At 36.6% G+C, this 21059-nt stretch overlaps 1 protein-coding gene across 1 annotated transcript in view; it reads right to left on the bottom strand.

Moving 5' to 3' along the window:
- The window catches only part of Dcc (DCC netrin 1 receptor), a 1074495-nt gene that overhangs the window by 538630 nt on the left and 514806 nt on the right, over positions 1 to 21059 (bottom strand). Inside the window, exons 4-5 of the mRNA XM_032886223.1 lie at positions 2163 to 2313; positions 465 to 601 (exon numbers count right to left, since the gene is read on the bottom strand). Of these exons, the coding sequence (XP_032742114.1) occupies positions 465 to 601; positions 2163 to 2313 (288 nt within the window). The remainder of the gene's footprint in view (positions 1 to 464; positions 602 to 2162; positions 2314 to 21059) is intronic.

The following is a 21059-nucleotide window of genomic DNA, read 5'->3' as shown; positions in this document are numbered from 1 at the left end:
TGACACCTACAGTGATTCCATATTAATAAGTCGATCTTCTCAACACATCGAATTTAATGTCAGACACATTATTTCCAATATCATCTGCTTTTCTATTCAGGTACATGCTTATATAACTTCTATTTTGTAGTCATTTATTTTCTGCATACATTATATTTTGGAAGTCTTCATTGTTATTCAACATAGTGGTACATTAACACTTTGGGGGAACTTTCCAGAACATCACAAAAATAATTAGAGTAAGGAGTAATAAATATGGCTTTTAATCAATGAGAAAATATTCAAACACTGCATTTAACCCTTGTGCAATTAATTCAAGCAAAGTGGGGGTGTGTGTAGAGTAGTGAGACCTTCCAATTTCACATGGATAAATTCAGGCAGCAATCGGCAATAAGCACTTAAAATATTACAGTGATATATATTTTTGAAAGATAATGTAAACTCATTCTCAATCGCTTACTTACCCAAGACCGTGAGCTCTGCAGAGGCACTAATATTCTCATTCTTATATGTGACAACACACGTATAGGTCCCACTGTCATCATCTGTCACATTAGAGATGAGCAAATTGCTCCCACCCAACAACGAATACTTTTTAGACCTGTAAGACAGAGGCCACATGAAATAAGATGTCCCGTTAACATATCTGAACACCAGGCTAGACTTCAGAACTGCTGATGAATTTCACAGAGGCTCACATTAGAGAACTGAAGAAGATAAAATTCCTGTGTCAATGAGGTTTTATACTAGTTCACTTATTGAACTAGTATTAATTCCAGGTAAACTCCCACAGGGAGGTTCCACATATTAATTCAGAGATGGGGTAGATTAAAGGTGATAGTAACAGCACTAAAAAGAAATTTCCAAGTAATCTAGTCTGATTTTGATTCTATTACTTTAAATTTTAGGGCCTCAGAGCCACAGAAATGGTTCCCGAGAGTGAAAGTCAATTCCATCAACTCTGACATATAACTCAGTCACCACTGAAAATAATCTATGCATCCACAGATATAAAAACATCTTCCAAAATAATCTATGCATCCATAAATATAAAAACATCTTCCAAAAGAAATCTATAAATGAAAACATCTATGCAGACTTTACAATGAGATGTGATACTTTAAACTGAAGAAATGCTTTTATTCTACCTTCACCATTAATGAAATATAAAGGACAATGAAAAATTGCTTATATCATTGATCTACCATGGGATATATCATTTCATCTGAACCAAGAACATCTGGCATATCAAAACGAGGTAGTAACTACACTTCCTACATTCCTAATGACCTCGAAAATGTGATGGTGTGTGTGTGTGTGTGTGTGTGTGTGTGTGTGTGTGTGTGATTGTTGCCTAAATGCTTACTTAAACTAGACAAACTTTAGCCAATAATTGATCATCCATGTATATATCCAATCAAGGAAATTAAATGTACTACTCACTCTAATCAATGAACCTATTTTCTTAAGTGAGTTCCATCTAATCAACATGTTCACATTTTACCATGGCCTTGCTTCCTGACTCTCCCTGACTATTAATCTTGAGATAATCGAATGTGAGCCATGTGTTCTCCAGCACTGTCTTATATTTGTAATAATTGGGATAATAAGAGGCACAGTTAGAACTAAAATCTCCATGCAGACTTTGCGATGAAATGTCATACTTTAAACTGAAGTACTTTCCTTATTTTATATTTATTTATTTATTTATTTATTTATTTATTTATTTATTTATTTATTTTTACCTTCACCACTAGTGAACTACAATGGACTAGGAAAGTGGCTTATATCTATAATCCACCATGGGATGCTTTTATGTATGAAGTACAAATGTGTACCTATAATATGAAATAATTGCCGTGTCAGGCTTAGTAACAAATGTGTGTGTGCACTGTTTTATAAACATATAAGATCGACCTTCTTCTTATCATATTCCTGTGAATTACATCATTTGAATGTCCTTGCATCTCGATAACAGTCTAATTGTTCAGTTTCCCTTCAGAACTGATCCTATGGGTTTTTACTTCTTTCCTTGTCCTCTGATCCCAATGGTTAAATATCTTTCATACACTAATCACGGCAAGGATTTTGAGAACGAATCTAATTATTCGGAAAGTAAGAAGCAATATCATATACTTTTTGAGGGCCCAGGTGGGAAATACCTGAGTTGGATGACCTCCTCGCCCCGTAACCAGGTGAAACTTGGCGGAGGATAGCCAGAAACACAACACTCCAGGACAGCATCTTTCCCTTCAATGGCTATCACATTGGATGGTCTCTGCAGAAAATACAGTTGCCTATGCAGGCCTGGGTCTGTGGAAAGAAAACATAGGATCATATAACCTCGTTAAAATTTTTAGCTCAACTCATATATTTGCATCATTAATACGCTGTAAAATAATGAAGAGTAGCCAGCCGTAGTAGCTCACAGCTTTGATCCCAGCACTCCGGAGGCAGAGGCAGATGGATCTCTGTGAGTTTGAGGTCAAAGTACTCTACATTATGAATTCCGGAAGACTCGGAGAGAGACCTTTTCTATGAATCATATCTGAGAACAAAGTTAGAAAAGGTGACACATGCAAAGAAACTTGAAATTTCAAAAGGGTTTCTCCACTTGCAGATTGTAGAGTATTCCTAGCTTCTAAGAAAACAAAGTGTAAGTCAGATGGCATGCCATAGATGCTGCAAGATGCTTATTGGAGGTCCAGGATTTATTTATTTATCACTACTGGAGAACAAACAATATTTACGGTAATTATCTGGATGTTATCATCCAATAATATTGACAGTTCCCTTTGTCTGCAACTAACTCTATTGTAATGTTTCCTTTTTTAAAAAAAATTGCTGCTATGTATTGATATGTAAATTAAACAAACAATAGGATGGTTTGACGTAGAATATGAACGGTATATTAGAATACACAATATTGAGGAAACATCTTCTATTCTCCAATTGGAAGTTTCTGCTCTTCTTCCATGCTTTATAAAAAAAATAATCCAGAAATGGATTGGATTTTATACTCATCATCAAATTTTAAAATCTTTTCTTTTTTTATTTATTTATTTATTTATTTATTTATTTATTTATTATTAACTTGGTATTTGTTGTTTACATTTGATGTTATTCCCTTTCCTGTTTCTGGGCAAGCGTCCCCTAACCCTCCCCTCCCCTCTATCTCCTCTCCCCATCCTCCCCATTACCGCCCTCCCCAACAATTCGTTCCTCCAGTCTTGCTCCAAGGGCTTCCCCTTCCACTGGTGCTCTTACTAGGCTGTTCATTTGCTACATAAGCGGTTGGAGCCCAGGGTCAGTCCATGTATAGTCTTTGGGTAGTGGCTTAGTCCCTGGAAGCTCTGGTTGGTTGGCATTGTTGTTCATATGGGGTCTCAAGCCCCTTCAAGCTCTTTCAGTTCTTTCTCTGATTCCTTCAACGGGGGTCCCGTTCTCAGTTCAGTGGTTTGCTGCTGGCATTCGCTTATGTATTTGTTGTATTCTTGCTGTGTCTCAGGAGAGATCTACATCCGGTTCCTGTTGACCTGCACTTGTCCTTTAATCTAAGACCTAGGGTGAATGAGGAATTCAGCGTCCTTTCACTTTATCTCAACATTACTCAATCTGTAAATGTGTTTTCCATGCTTTCTAGCATAGATGTGCGACCTAGTGATTTGGGAGCTTCATTGTCAGACCCAGTTGATCAATTCTCGCTGAGTCTTCATCCCATGGAGAAAGCAGAAGTTGCAAACCTAGGGGTCAACACTCAGGAAATACTCTTCAGAGTAAATCACGTCCTGGCTCTCATTATCTGAGTTCCAGGAATAGTGCCTGGGGACTTATCAATCAATTCAATAGCATTATTCTCTGGCCTAATCAATGTCCGTCAGAGTTGATTTACTTAAAGTATATTACTAAGTTTCTTCATTCCTATTAAAATCGGCACCCCTGTAGGAAAGTTTAATCAAGGGTATTTTCACCTGAATGAATTAGGCAGAGTCAACTTGTCAGTAATGTTGCAAACTCAAGAGTGAAATCGGAATGCACAGAAATTGAGATGATGAAATCCTAAATAAAACACTGAGGTAAGTGGAGAGTCACAAAGTGAGATTCCATACAACCATGCCATAGTGCAGGCTGCTGCTGCCGTCATCAGGAGTGATGTGAGAGGAGCCTGGAATGCATTTGAACACGGTCACTGTCCTTAGCTAGATTCAACTTCACAGTCTTTGATCGCGGAGCAATAAGACAAGAAAAAGAAACTGCGAAGCCAGTAATTTTCATCTTAAGTACTCTGCATATAGAAATCCACACTTCCTCTGTCTTCCCACGTTTGTCTCATAGTTTGAATGGCATCAATAATCTTCACAATGAAAATGCTTAAAGCATTTTTCTGTGTGTGTGTGAGAGAGTGTGTGTGTTAATTGTCCTTAAATGAATGATGTAGAAAATGCCTCAAATCTTTTGGAAATCACATAGTGACATATCTCATTTCCCCTCGAAAGTGACTTTCCAAATAAACAGACGTCATTCATAAAATAATAGCGCCTAAGGAAAGTGTTTTCTGAAAAGGTCAAATCCCCACAATGTGCCTTTGCCCATCACTGCCCTTGTTTGTTTTGTTTTTTGCTTTATAAACTGGAAATACCATGAGTAAGACAGTTGACATTCTTAACATGTAGAGATGATTGAGCATGTGCGTGTACACACAAACACACACACACACACACACACACACAAGATTAGAAAAGAGACATCATTGTGCAAAGCTAAGGGAGGTTCAACCATTGAACCATGGTCACCTGTCAAGTATTTGCTTTCGCAGACAATTCACCAGACACATCCCCTTACCATCTGTTTCCAGAAATACTACTTGTATATGTGATACACGAAATTACTCTGTCTCACCCTGATGAGATCTGCTTAATTTATTTTCTATCTAAAGGGAATTTTACTTGAGATACTACAAAGTTTAATACTTTGAAAATACTCAATGCAGTAAAAACTTGAACAAATAAAACAAGGGTCACTTCTCAGTGTCATGTTCCAATCTTCTGTCACCATTTTCCCTATCATGAATTTATTATATTATAGTATATTAGTTGTCACCATTTATAAACCAACATTAGCATAGTTATTAAATTATATAGTTTGAATTAGGGATAATTATTTTATGTAAACTTATACAAATGTAGGTCATGTATCCATCATTATAGTGTGTAGTTTCTTTACTTATTCATCTTTTCTCAATTAACCCTGCTTCAAATATTAAGGAATAACTAATCAGTGCATTACTTATATTGCCAATTTTTTGAGAATAAAAATTATTTGCATTTTCTCTGTGTTAAGGTTTTACCTGAGTAACATGACAGGTTATAGATTAATTAAATGTTAATATTTATATTAGTAATTATTAATCATAGCATATGATACTTTTTCAAACTTATTATTATAGCTTCAATATTTCTCTATTTTGGGGGTGGTTCCTATTGTTGCATAGTGTATAATTGTAGCAATAAGTCCTGTGTGTTTATTAGATTATTAGTTCACAGATTGAGAGAATATTTAGTTACTGCCAGTCTTTGATGTTTATTAAAAAATCTTTAATACACATAGACTTTGAGGTACTACTAATTAGGTTTGTTATTTGACAGTTTCACACATATGTACAAACCATTCAGTTCCCATCCTCTTCCTTTCCCTTAGTATCTTCTCTATCTTCTCAATATCCCTAAAAATCTCTCTTTTCTGGTTTTGTTTTGTGATCCACTGAATTTAATTTGTCCTACCCAGTTTGGTTTGGAGCTCTCCAATAGAGCCTGGTACATGATAATTCCATACCCCTAGAATGTATAAATAGATGGTAAGGGGCATGGGCCTCTGAATCTCATACTTACATGACTGCATATTGGCATGACTTTTCTAGTATGAGATCAGTGCATATAACTGTAGTTATGAGCTCAAAATGACAGCAGTTATACTGAGCCTAGATGATGTCATTTCAATGTACTTTACCTCAAACTTTGGCCTTTAAGCGTTTCGTGCCCCTTTTCAACCATGTTCTCTAGCCTTAAAGGTACAAGTGCATTGTCTACAGATTAGTTCATTGCCTCAGAGCAGAATTGGTAAATTGAGAGAAGAAACTCTGGTTAGCTTTAGAGAAAACTTCCAGACTTCTTCCAAAGTTACTGCATAGTCTTTTTGCTCTCACTAACAATGAAGATTTTCCTGCCAGGAACTGGCATGGTTTCATTCTGTCATTGCATTGGGTGTGTAGTAGTTTTAGCACAGTTGTTTCAAAACGCAGTTCAAGATGCAGAAGACCCTCATATGCTTTGCTGTTGCTGTATGTTTCTTTTGGTAAATGATTTAAGTCTTTAACTCTTTTTAATTGGCTCGGTGGCTGGGTTTAACCACTGCTAGTTCATTGTATATTTTGGACATAGGTCCTTTTGTGAAATGTGAGTTATGAAAATATCCTCCCTAGACATGAGCTTTTGTTCATTCAACAGTGCCTTTTAATGGAATATGAGTTCTGAATTTTAAAACACCCATCATATTTTGCCTCTTAGTTTTTGATGTGTGATGTCTGAAAATCCGTGATCCCATTCAAGCCCATGGGAAGGCCGATGGTATCATCTGTATTTTCATTTAGGCTGATGATCCAGTTTGATCATCTTATAAACGGCCTTCCAAATGTCCCAACCTTCCTTCATAAGAAGACTTTTTTTTTGTAACTTTTATTTCTACCGTTGAAAGAATCTGCTCTCTGTGTAGGGTCAATCTGTGATAACTCAATTCTGTTCTTCAGTTCAGCACCCAGTTTTCTGTCATTTCCTAAGGTACTGCGAGACCCAAAGTCGGAGAGTGTCCATCTTCTGCCTTCTTGCCTTTTCCTCATTATACTTAAAGTATAGCTTCTTTCCTTATACAAATAGGAACGTGTTTGTTATTATACAGAAAACAACTTGTCTGGATTTGAGCCTTTGTTTCTATATACCTGTACTTTGACATAATGACACTCATATAGCCACCAAAGAGAGAATCTTCTATAACCTCTCAGGACAAACAATATATCACCGATAACCCTGATCCTGTCCTAATTCATTTGGGTATTATCAGACCCCTTGTGACTTCACAAGCATTGAAATTTGGAATCCCCTACATTTCTTTCTCTTTCTTTATTTTTGTTTAATTCTTTAATCCTGTTTCACAGTTCAATCTGTATCTCCCTCCCAGTCTGCCCTCTGACTGTTCCTTATCCCATACCTCCTCCCACTGCCCACCCCCATCTCCAAGAGGATGTCATCACCCCCTACCCCCACCACACCAGACTTCCCACTCCCTGGAGCCTCAAGTCTCTCAACAGTTAAGTGCATCTTCTCTTACTGAGGCCAGACCAGACAGCCTCTGCTGTATATGTCTCAGGGGGCCTCATAGTTGCTGCCTGGTTGGTGGCTCAGTGTCTGAGAGATCTCAGGGATCTAGGTTAGTTGAAACTGCTGGACTCCCTATGGGGTTGCCCTTCTCCTCAGCTTCTTCCAGCTTTTCTCTAATTCAACCCCAGTGGTCTCCGGCTTCTGTCCATTGGTTGGGTGAAGGTATCTGCATCTGACTCTTTCAGCTGCTTGCTTGACTTCTCGGAGACCAGTCAAGCTAGGTTCTAGCATTTACTACAGAACTACTGTTTTAATTCTTAAATGTATTTATCTATTTCATCTGTTAAATTAAGATGCTATGGGTGTTCCCTTCTCCAAATGGTGACTATTTCATTCCTAGCAATCCTTTTGCAGGTTAAATATCAGCACAAAATAATTGAAACTGCCCCTACCTGGAACTGAGTGGCTCTTACTCTGTGCTCAGTACTGATGTAGCCTTGTATTATGCTTTGATCAGAAGGTTGTGTACTACTGCTCTGTATCTGTGAGTCTAACTGGAAAGTGACAGAAACCATGGAGTGCAATGGAAGCCCAGGTGACTGTCCCAAACCTAACTGTCAGACTTTTAAGAAGAGAATCTTTCCTTAATTAATGATTTTATTGATTTACATTCTGAATGCTGCCCCTCTCTCTAATTCCGTCCTCCCAGAGGTCTTCACCCCATCTCACCTCTCCTTTGCCTCTCAGAGAGTATCCCCCATACCAAGCATCCCTCTTCCCTGGCATATGAGCCACCAACCAAAGAAGGCAATGTTAAATGAGTCCCCCAAAGGGGAGGCCCTACAAAACCAGAAGCGGTAACAAAATTTCCCCTGTCTTAAGTCACTACATTTTATTAGGTATTTTCAAATAGAATAGCAACCAAAATACACCCATAAAAATGAAAGCAACCGTTCTGAACAATTTCAAATACCCACTGGCCATTGTTGTTATTATATTTGTTTTACTTGGGTTATTATCCTGTACTGTTAGGATGATCAGGCCTTCTACAGAGACAATAGTCAAATTCATATTCTCCCACCCCCACACACCATTAAAGTGGAAATACTTAGAGGAGCATCTGAAACACCATGCCTACATTTTAAATCTGTAGACTAAAGACGATGGCTAAGGTTAACTTTGTGTGATAGAACTGCAGGAGGTTTTTATTTTCACCTTTAAATTTTTCTGTATCTTCTAAAGGTTTTCAAAATGGCATGTAGTATTTTTAGAGTGAAGAGTTATTTTAAACTCCACTGTTGCAAGGTATATAGAACTTTTACAAAGAGAAAAAGAATCATAAAAGTTAATGACTAAAACTCTAGGCAAATATTTAAAAGCAAATGAAAGTTTTCCTTCTAAGTTCCATAACAGTTTATGAAAAATTCCTTCTGGTGTGACCCTGTAATTCTAGATTATAACATTTTTAAAATCTAAACTGACTTTAATAAGAGTAGGATGGAATTATTAATTAATGATAAATGTCATTTGTGTTCTAGCTATATGAGCAATGGCTATTCAGGTCCTAGTGAAACAATGAGCCCACCTTCATTACAGTAAAGGGAGGTCATGTGAATATAAATTTTCAGTGTTGTGTTTTATTAATTGGGTGACAAATAATTTTACTGTTGTATGTTAAACTGTACATACACTTTATGTAGTATTACACATATGAAACATTTTAAGATAAAATTTGGAGTCTTGTGTGTTACTAGATAACAGATTTGACAATTTCTCTGCAATATAAATATTAATTTTTTCTGTGCCAAATTTTGATGTTAACAATTGTGAATAAATTATCTGTAACGTAAAACTCATGAATATATACAAAATGACATGCCTTGTGATTCTAATTGATTGTAACAACCATAATGTACTTCAACTAAAACCCAGTTTAGTTTTTGCTGTTGAAAAGGAAAAAAAAATATTGGCTTCTTTTTTGGTTTGTTTTGGTTTTGTTTTTGAGCTGGTCTGCCAGTCCCCAGAATGGTCATCCTTAGAAACCATAGAGAGAGTGGTATGTCAACAAAGAACCAGAAATTGGTTATTACAGGGTCATACACAGATCTTCCCTGGACTATACAGATGCCTTGGAGCACAAAACTACACATTGCAGCACAAGGCCTTTGACTATTCCTCTTGAGTTCTCTTCCCTTTTCACTTCTTTTTAAATGGAAATTTTGGCCTACTTAAGCTTCATCCTTATCTGAATTGGAAAGGGACTATTCTAAAATCATTAAAAAGAGAATTACACGATAATGTCAACAGAGGATCTAAGTCCGCTGGCTATTACTGAGGACTCCAAAGTATTCTCTTAAGGTAACTGAACCTTACAAAATGGGTATTTCAAGAATAATGTGATATTTCAACCAAAATAGCATGGATAATACTGGTGACTTCTTTCATTGGTAAAAATTTCTTGGATGTCTTTTTAAAATAAGTTCAAGCCATTTTCTGTTCGGTTCTATGTAAGGGAATGTGAGTAGCAAACAAAAGGCTGTGCCAACAGAACACTTCTCAATGGGCTTCAAGACTGTAGGTCAAATCCTTCCAACATAAAAGTCACAGATGCGCCCTTCAATAACGTTTACCCCCCATGTACAAAGTTTACACTGAGGTTTGATATCCCTGCAGACATTCATGCATTTTTCTTTCTCCTCAAAGCTTTGAACAATTACAGTAGTCAAAGGCAAATTTTGATAAACCTAAATTCCTTTAATATGCTAAATCTCAACAACAATGCTTGACAGTTGTATTACCATTCTGTGTACTATCTTGTAAAAATTCATCGGACATTTCTGAATCACTTATGATTTTGTCACATTAGTCGATGGTAATTTGGAATAGTATACTATTTTAGTCAGGACTTCCAACTGTTGACATGTATCATTACAGAAAAAGTCATTTGTTACTATTACCAGCAAACCCATCGAAATGACTTTTAATGTTGGAAAGCTGTCAAAGTACCAGTCAAATTTGCAAGTTTCTCAAGTTTCTAATTTTATCTTAGAAGCTTGAATTTAATTCTCAGTAGAAAATATTTTTTCTCAAGTGACTCATTCAAGTTTTTCACTTTTGATAAAATATCTCACAAGTATCTGATCTCTCACTCTCCACCTTGGTTGTCTTTTCAAGTTCAAGCATTGTTCATTCTAGGAGGAATCAACAAAGTAGCTAGTTCTGTGTGTAGTCAAAATTTTACAGAAATGTTTGGTGTGATATCCTCCATATGCCTTTTCTTTTGACCAACAAAGATAAACCAAAGCTTAACATAAAGAATACCAGTGTCATCAGACATTCTGGGACAAAAACTCTAACAGAGAGGATAACACTGTTTTCAGATCTCAAGAGTTCCCTCAGAGGACCATAGAAATCCATTGTGGTGGTTTGAATCACCTTGACTCAGGGAGTGGCACTATTAGGAGGTGTGGCCTTTTTGGAGTAGGTGTGGCCTTGTTGGAGTAGGTGTGTCACTGCGGGGGTGGGTAATGTGATCCTGAGATCCGGTCTTCTAGCGGCCTGTGGAATAAGAGGTAGAATTCTCAGCTCCTGCAGGGCCATGCCTGCCTGGACACTGCTGTGCTTCCTGCCATGATGACAATGGACTGAACCTCTGAAACTGTAAGCCAGCACCAACTAATTGTTATCCTTTATAGGAGTTGCCTTGGTCATGGTATCTCTTCACAGCAGTGAAACCCTAACTAAGGCAGCCGTGAAACACTCTTTGACAACCTTGAGAGACAGATCAGAGGAACGATCACAGTGAAGACCCAAAAAGCACATGTCCCATTAGCACGAGAGCCTCTTCCTCTCCATTCTCTCCATCCCTTTCCTCCACCTGTTTTTCCTTTTCCTTAATATCATCTTTATTATCCTTATTTTCATCACATAAAACAGTAAAACATAAAACATGTCTAATCATTATCATTCAGGAAGGGTCTACTTGGATAGTTATTCCTTGATCCTCTGGAATCATATACTATGACACTCTGCCTGTGATTGATTGATATACCCAGGGGGAAAAATCCCATCAACTGTTACTGGAGCTGCTGATACAAAGAGTTAGATTGAAAGGTTTATTAGTAGTGCATTTTGAAAATAGGTAGCTTTGAGTGGCATTTTCTAACACAAAGGGGACAGTCAGGCACTACAATTGAGTCTGAGGTTCCTTAGAAATATTCTCCATTCATAGATGCTTTTTCCTAATATATCAGACCTTTACTGTTTAAGACTCTCCAGGCAAATATCTACTTTGACCATATGAGTTATCTAACTGGAGCTGATATTTAGAGTAGAAGGAAACTCTCCGATAGTCGCATATTTCATGGAACATGGTGTTAGAGGATTCCAGATAAGTAGAAGTGAGTGTTCGCCCTGTGATGATACGTTGTCCTTAATGGGACCATTTTTGAGAACTCTTACTTAGGAATTTCACCATTAAAGTTATGTGCTGATTCTGAGAAGTAACTGAGGCATAGAAAAATTAAATTATAGATTTGTGGAATCTGTGTCGGCAAGAAAAATAAATTACTAGTTTTCTCAGCTTAATAACTGTCACTCTGAAAATAACTAGCAATGGCTTTAATTTTCATGTTTCCTGAATGTAAAACTGTTTTCCCCACTGTATACTCTTTGGTGTGCCTTATTAATATCAAATCTGAATGGATTGTCATGTGCGTTCCAACTGGAACTGAAGAGCAGAGCAAGCCCAGGTGCATGACTTACAAACCCATTTTACTTGACAGTTTTCTCTGCTTTCCCGCCTTCAGGTTGGCCTGCCATTCACCTGTTTTCTGCGTAGCCATTGTCCTTCTAGTCAGCTTCTCCAGGTCTGCATTTCTCTAATACCACCAGGCAAATGCAATGGTATAAACTCAGAGTGAAATTTTCCAGGGAACTCCTCTCAATTCATTGTTTGGATTTTTTTGTTTGTTTCGTTTTGTGAAATCAACCTAATCTTGTCAGATCATAAAACCAGAAAGTATTTAATAAAAAGAAAAGTTTTTAAAAAAATGCCAGGTGTTAGTGGGACACATTTTAATCCCAGCCCCAGCACTCTGGAGTCAGAGGAAGATGTATGTATCTTTGTGAGCTCAGGAGCCAGCCTTTTCTACAAAGTGAGATCCAGGATAGCCAAGGCTATACTCACACACACACACACACACACACACACACACACACACACACACAGAGAGAGAGAGAGAGAGAGAGAGAGAGAGAGAGAGAGAGAGAGACACTCACACACACTCACACACACAACCTGTCTTTCTGGAAAAACAAAACAAAACAAAACAAAAATACAATAAATATAAACTAATATAAACTGAACATTTTCATCTGGCTGTACACTGGAGGGGGGGGCTTTGAACTGAGAGGAAGCAAGAAGCCACTTCTCAGGAGTTGTTCTTCACTCTGTGATTCAATCATTTTCTTGTCTTATTTATACTAATTTGGTACTAAAAATGACATTCTCTCTGTAAATATTCCTACATCTGTTCATATTTCCTCTTACTTTTTGCATGAGTGCACCCTTACTGCTATTTGTGGTTAGATGTGGAAGAAAGAGAATTCTATTCCAGTCACTACCGTAGGGCTGAGTCCCTTCTGTCTCTCGGGGAGATTTTGGTTCACTAATTACTAAAGCAGGTCTGAAGGAAGTGATTTTTCTTTTTCAGAATGGTTTAATATTTTTAAAGCTGACTTTAGAATTGGGAGTGTTGTCATTATGATGTGCCAAAGTTAATTTAAAGAATCAAAAAAACTTCATAATCCATATATATGCATATATATGTGTATACACACACACACACACACACACACACACACACACACACACACATAGACACACTGGAAACTCTCCAGAAGAGTAATGCACTTTTTATTCCAATACTTGCTTTTAATAAACTCCTAAACTATCTGGGTTCTTTGCTATTTGTATTATGTTAATGTAGTGAAGGCAAAACTTATACTTTAAAACAGAATATTCTTTTATTTTTCTCTAGGAAGTAATTAGTATTAGACAATGTGGAAAAGGCAAGCATTCTGGTGATTTCACTTTTTTTCCCTGAAACCTACACTGATGAATTAAAGTTTTCTTTTCCACATGCCCTCATGTCAGAATTAGGAAACACTGCCTGCTACCACCTCATTGGAATAGAATATGTGTTTGACTCATTATGCTTGGAGAGCACAGGAGTCCTTCTGTTCAGGAAATTCCTTTATTTGGAGGACTATCAAAAGAAGGTTATTTTTGCTTCTTATCTTTTGGGATATAGTAAATATTCATAGAGCAGAAACTAAAAAAATATAAAATGATCAATAACTAACATTATTCATCATCAAACAGATAGTACAAAAAACAGTGCCTGTGATGATAGGATAGCTATTATGGTGTGAGAGTGATGGGCAGACTGAATTATAATATATGCCTCCCTAGTATTTTCCTTTTCAAATAGGAATTGTGGATCTCTTACCCCAATTGTGATATGAGACAGACTCAAGGTCAGAGAATGTTCATTTATCTGTAGTAATTAAGTTCATATCGCTAACATACTAATTATTATTGATGTGATATAATTTTTTATTCATTTTGAGTTTTATTTACATATTGAGTATTTTCTACACTTGTGTGTATGTGCACAGCACATAGTCCTAGCTATGTGTTGGTTATCCTAGAACTGGAGGTACAGACTGATAAGAGCCAAAATGTAGGTGCTGAGACTTGAACTTGACTTTCTATGTGAACAATAAGTGCTATTAACCTCTGAGACACTTCTTTAGCCCCGAAAGGATTTTAATCAACCCCATTGAAATAGGGGGTTTCTCAGTTGTCTCATATTCATTAGGATTTAACCTTATTTCCTATATCTAATTTTAATGTAACACCCCCTCATTTCTGAGCCCTTGAGATCAGTTTCTCATAGATGGCAGCTCCTATGTGGTGAGAAGTCATGTACTTTCTTGGTGAACTCGATACAATGAAAGGCATTTGATTATTTATCTTGGAAATGTTAAGTGATGTGAGCAGAAAAGGGGATTTTTATGAATCTGAACATAGAAAAAAATCCCTCATATTCTGACTCTTTTATCAATAATTATTGCATGATTACAATGACAAAATGGAACACTTAAGCCCTTGGAAGACAGGGTTGGGGCTGAACATGGAATGAAATAATGAAACACCATTCTTGGCGGTGAAGACATTTGCAAAGTCAGCTCACATCCTACCTCTCCTCAGTACAGAAATGAGTAAAAGGAATTAGTGTTGTGTGAGTTGCTAATGGATTCTGAAGAGCAAATATTAGTAATCATATTTTTCTTCTCACTCTCATTTAAACCAGTGTGGCTTATTTAGTACAGCAGAAGATGGAGAGGCATGAGTTGGAATCACAGAGTAATGAGAAGCTAGATGGAAAATGTTTTCATGTGTCTGTGGCTTCAATATAAAAAAAAAGGAGAAGACTAGACATGTTACCTGGTAGATATTTAGCTACCAGGCTGCTTGTATACCCGTAATCAAAACAAGGAAAATAATCTTCCCTTGAGAATCAAGTTATTTAGTACTGAGGAACCTTCTAAAATGCAAAAATAATTATAGTATCTGCTGAGGACTACAAAATGTATTTGGCCTGTCAAATTTAATCTTTACAATCATTCTACAAAATATATCCTATCTCTGTCTTTGTTCCACAAGATAATGCTTTAAATTAAGTAATTTGTTCTAAATTGTTCAAGGAGGATGTGTGAAACCAAGATCCGTGCTTAGTTTGATGTTACGATCCATGTCCTTAATCATATTTTATAATAATATACTGGGATACTAACTCAGTCTGAGTCAAATCTAGGAAAATGGATTGTGGTCGACCATGTTCAGACCTTTTCATGCAGTCCAGATGAATTATGGTTTGTAGAAAATCTGTACTACATAGAGTTTAATATAATGTACTAACATAATTCATTGTCTCCTAAAAATGAATACAAAAGGAACACAGGTAATAATTTCAGTCATTTTTAAATCTTCAAAAGGCCACATGTGCTGCTTATAGCCTGATATCAGAAAGAGTACATTCAAAAGTATCCTTTACAAAAAAATTAAATGGAGTAGGAAATTCTTTACTTCAGCTAACATGAAGTATAAGAGAAAAATATTTAGTGACAGATGACTTGAACTTGTATTTTGCTTCTTTGTTCTTGATTTTCTGGGATATACTTAAGTCAGAAGACACAATCCTAAGCACTTGAAAATATCCCCAATCATAGACAAATATGCTCACTTTAAATGCCTAACCATGAGATTTAAGACTCTCAGTATGCCGAGTTCAACTTTATATGCCATGCTTAACATGGTCTGGAATCAAATTTCACAAAGTATTCCTCTGATACTGTAGATGGACTACAGGACTATGTCAATATCCACTTAGGCTTGTTTAGTTATCAAGGCTTACTTGCAGCTGGTTTTGTTCTCATTTATGTCCTCTCCCATATTTTGTCTTAGTCAAGTACTTTTATTAATTAACCACCTAGCTTGATGGTTAATTCGAAAGTGTGTTTCAGTGTATTGGTCACCATCTCTTGCAGACCATTACTCTGAATACATTATTAGAAGATAATGTGGTCATGTTGTCTGGTGTATCCTTATTTTTCCTTTTACTTGGTTATATTTTTTAAGTATTTGCTCTTCGGTTTGGGTGTTTTGTTTGTCTGTCAAAAACCATATTGGTCCAACAGCATGAACACACATCATTTCTTTCTCTCTCGATTTGCGAATTCTCACAATATTTAGAATTCTTTTCACTCGTGTTTGGGGATCTGGGATCAGTGACCTCTCCTGTTACAACTGTAACTATTTTGAGGAGTCATGGAATAGACAGCCAACATGAAAGAAAATGTGATTGCTGCCTGTTTCCACATTTCTCTCTCCACAGTCTCAACACCCCTCCCCACCTCGTTTTTGAGAGGGTAATTATAAAACTGAGCTGACTGTGTACAATTGATAGAGGTGTGAGCCTCATGGCTTAAATTCAAAGCTAGAAATGAGTTTAGTAAGGAAGAGACTTTTGCTGAAAGCTTAAGTAGACTGCAAGCAAGACATGGTGTACCAATCGCTTAGCCAAGTTATCAGTACAAAGAAAATGTTCTAGAAAGAAATTAAGCACTGCTCCGTTGAGCACATAACTGATAAGAAAGCAAAAAAGTTGTTCTGCTGATTCAGAGTAGACTGGACAGAAGATCAATCCAGGCATGAAATTCCTTTACGTAAAACCCTAATCTAGAACAAGTCCTCAGTCTCCACTCTATTCTAGTGAGGTGGGCAAAGAGAGAAAGCTTCAGAAGCAAATTTGAAGGTAGAACTGGTTGATTCATGTAGCATACAAAATGAGTGATTTCTATTTCCAAAGTATAAATTTGTTGCTGACTTTTTGAACCCTGTGTTGCAGAATAGATGTTATATTATTAGCAGGAAGCAATTGTCTCATTAAATTGATTGTCAGTGATCATGATCACCACCAATGAGGAGTAGTATTTTGTAAAGAGTTGTTTCTTTGTGTGTGAGTGAATAGGGGATCTCAACAAATAATAACTATAATATAAACATATAGCAATTTTTCCAGAAAAATTCAGCTGAGACAGTCGAGCAAGCTGACTGTACGAACAGCTTGTATCCAATACATGCAATAGCCTTCTATTCAAATACAATGATACCTAGAAATTTCATAGCTAGAGACTAATGTCTATACCTGGCTTCAAAACTTCAAAAGTCAGGCTGTTTCATGTGTAATATAACTAGTAACTAAGTTAAGACTGATCTTCATGAACAGTTTTGAAAATCTACTTGAGGCCATTTAATTATCGTACATCTTTCTACTCTGCTTTTGCTCTCAAAGTACAACAAAACTATGATGAGAGAACAGATGTTTATGGCATATGTTATGCAATATTTAAGCCCAATATTGTGATCTTCACACATACCAAAAAAGAAACAATACTTTATAAAATACTACTCCTCACTGGCAATATCCTTTACCACTGAAAAGCAGTTTAATGACATTATAGTTTCATGTTTGATAATATCACATCTATTCTGATATTATCAGAAGATTCAGAGTGATTCTTCTGGTGATGTGTACAAGGAATATTGAAAGGATAAAGAAAGTGAATTTTTGGTAATGATTCACTGTTATAAATTCTATTAAGAACAATTATGATTGGTGGAAGGTCACAATACTAGCAGAAATAGAATCATGAAGGCAGTTGATTCCAACTCTGACAGATAATGTTGAAGAGTTCTCCATTTGTAAAGAGGAAGTAACTTCAGATGTGGGAGGAGTAGTAGAAGAGCCAGAAGCAGAGGAGGATCTTGAAGATGTGGAGGAGTTGGTACAGTATCTGGACTGAGTTAGCTTGACAGAGATTGGATTTCAGGGGTAAGCATAGGAGATAGATGATGAGAGAGGATGGTGCCGTGGCTATTGTCCTGTGAAAAGTACGTTTATGAATATAGCATCAACTTAGTGGATAAAGCAGGGGCTGAGTTTCAGAGGTTGGCTCTGGTTCTAATGGAAGGTCCACAGTGGGCAAAATGCTATTAAGCAGCCCTGCTACAGCAGCAAACCCCAGTCAGGTCTAATTTTAAGGTCTTGCTAAAGCTACTCAGATCTTCAACAGCTACTACCCTGATCAGTCAGCAGTGGCCGAATCTAAAGATTCAGATGATCATCAACTTGCTTTGTTTGTGGGTGTGATAAAAGTCTTGCTATTCTGCTCTGGCTAACCAGCTGCTCACTCTCTTGTCCAATCTGGCTGAAGGTTACCATCCTACTTTATCGCTTTTCCATCTTTTGAGATTAGATTTGCAACACCATAACTAGTTTTTTATATTACATATATTATATCACATTTGCTTTTTGTGGAACATAATACAATTGAACATTTTCATAAAGTATACAATAGAGTAAATATAAATACTATATTTACTTGGAAACAAAAATATTTATGTGTTTTGCAAGAGTCATATTATTTCAGTGGTCTGGAACGAAACTTAGGAATTCTTTCTATGAAAGCCTATAATTATTTTTTTAATAAAAGAGTAATTCATTCAAGTTTAATGTTGAATATAATATTGTCTTCTTAATGATATTGTGAAATTATCTGTTCTATGCCTACAAATAAGAGAAAAATTAAAAACTGCCATATTATATTTGAAATAAAATTTAACATTATAACAATAGAATATATTTTCAACAAACTACAGAAAGTTAATACCTCTTGGTCTATACAGGGCATAATATCACTTGACTGTAGCTAAATAAATACACAGTAGATTGAATTATCGACTGACTAATTCAATTAGATCATTAAGAAAACTGATACAGGAATTCCGGTGCCTTTACCAGTTCTTTTTGCCAACTTTCTGCTCAAAGCAGATCTATAATCTGTTTAATCCACTCTCTGGCTTGGCATTCATATGTGACGAACCACGAATAAAGTTAATTTTACAACCACAATTGCTGCTGCTTCAATATATCATAAAGTCCCCATTACATAAGCTGTTTGAAACATCACAACCTGTTCTGCTTCAGCTGATTCTTTAAAAAAAAAAAAAAGAAAGTTGCATTAAAGCTGTTTACTGCTAATTTACTCTATCAAAAAACATATAATTGCTCGTATGGAAAAACTCAATTTGTCTTAAGCCATTAATCAACAAATTAAATTAGGTACCAATTTTCCTACTTTTGAAAGAAATAATTATTTTCACATGAAAAAAAATGAAACACCATGGAAAACCTCTCTTGAAATGCATCATTGACGTTATCTATAGCACCCATCTTCTCTGACGCTCAGGCTTAGTAAAGAAGACATGACCACAAGCCTGGATCTACTCAGATCCCACTCTCTGGCTTCTGTTTGAACCCCAATGGCGCCTCATCCCTCCTAAGATGGCGCCTCATCCCTCCTAAGATGGCGCCTCATCCCTCCTAAGATGGCGCCTCATCCCTCCTAAGGCGCCTCTTCCCTCCTAAGATGGCGCCTCATCCCTCCTAAGATGGCGCCTCATCCCTCCTAAGATGGCGCCTCATCCCTCCTAAGATGGCATCCTCCTAAGATGGCGCCTCATCCCTCCCAAGATGGCGCCTCATCCCTCCTAAGTCACAACACCTGCCTTTAAAAACATCAAGCTCGTCTCCATTGCTTAATCCATTCTGATGGCACCTAGGCAATTCTCTGTAAGATTATCATGATGATTTCTGCCTGTCTTTCTTCCCAGTTTAACTTTCTCACTTCTGTTCTGCCTCCTTCCATGACAATTTCTGTTTTCTAATGCCATCTAACAGATTCTCTGAAATTTCCTCAGTCAACAGCTCCTCTTGTTGTTTCTATAGAGTTACCATAGCTACACACTGCTTGATCATCACAACAGGCAAACGGTTTTTCTGTCATACACAGTGAGAGAGCATTCTGACTTGTGTTATTCACAGCATAATCTGTTTAATTTATGAAATTCCTCTCCAGGATTTTATCGATTATCTTTTCTTTTGTAACCAACAGCTGCAATGTAGGAGTTACTCAAAATAGTGTGGGATGCTGAAACTCCTCCTTACTTCTTACGTATTAAAATGAGAATTTAACAGAGCTTTGTTATCTGCTGATATTTATGACCGGGAATGTGTTCCATGATTTTGCATAAGTTTATAAAGTTAAAGTTATTTAGAATTAGATAAACCCCTGTAAACATATATATGGAAATTGACTATGGCTGGGGTGCGAAAGAGGTTTCTAATCTGATAAATGGGAGGTGAGGCAAGAACATCCCAGATTCAAGGACTGTCTGGGCTAAAGGGTGAGTAAATGTCTATCCTAGGCAATTTAGTGAGACCTTGTCTCAAAATATAAAAGAAAGAAGGGGCAGGAATTCCTGTCAGTGATATAACACTAACTCTGGATGTTGGAAGCCCTAGGTTTACTCCTCACTACTGCAAAGACAATATATACATGCATACATGCATACATACATACATACATACATACATACATACTTTACCAAGTAATGATAATAGCTGGTGAAGTTTTAAAATTTCACTTAGCACTAATGCAGTGTGTGGCTTAACCAGCATAGGACTTTAGGCATTACAGAAAATATATTTTTAATGTTTAATGATTAATTAATACTGTTTTTATTTTGGTTTTGCTTATTTCTATTTTGTTTTTTTTTTTCTTTCTGTTTTTGCTGCTTTTGGTTTTGATTTTTTCGTTGTGGTATCTTATTCTTTTGTGGTATCCCAAGCTGACCTGGAATTTATTACGTAGGCTATTTGAGTCTCGAACAAGTGAACATACTTCTGCCTCAGTTTACAAAGTGTATATACTACATCCACAAGCTATCTTAGCATGCAGCAGTAATCTAGATGCTACTAATTCCTGCCAATCGCATTGTGGGTTTCTGTTTTACTGACCGTATCATTTTTGATTAGATAAGTTTTAGAATAGAAATGGACACTGTGTTTCTGTAACAATGAGTGCACCAAGCTGGTGCTCAGGGAAAGTAGAAAGTGATTCAGGAAAAATAACAAGATGTTAAGAATCAGAGAAGCATGATTAGCAACTCAGTCATTAAGGATAGTGATTTACTCATTCTCTTGTACAGTCTTATAC

The sequence above is a fragment of the Rattus rattus genome, chromosome 15 (genome assembly GCF_011064425.1).
Source record: "Rattus rattus isolate New Zealand chromosome 15, Rrattus_CSIRO_v1, whole genome shotgun sequence".
In the NCBI taxonomy this organism is placed as follows: domain Eukaryota; kingdom Metazoa; phylum Chordata; class Mammalia; order Rodentia; family Muridae; genus Rattus; species Rattus rattus.
Note: the sequence above shows the minus strand (reverse complement) of the source record. Positions and strands in the feature narration are given on the sequence as shown.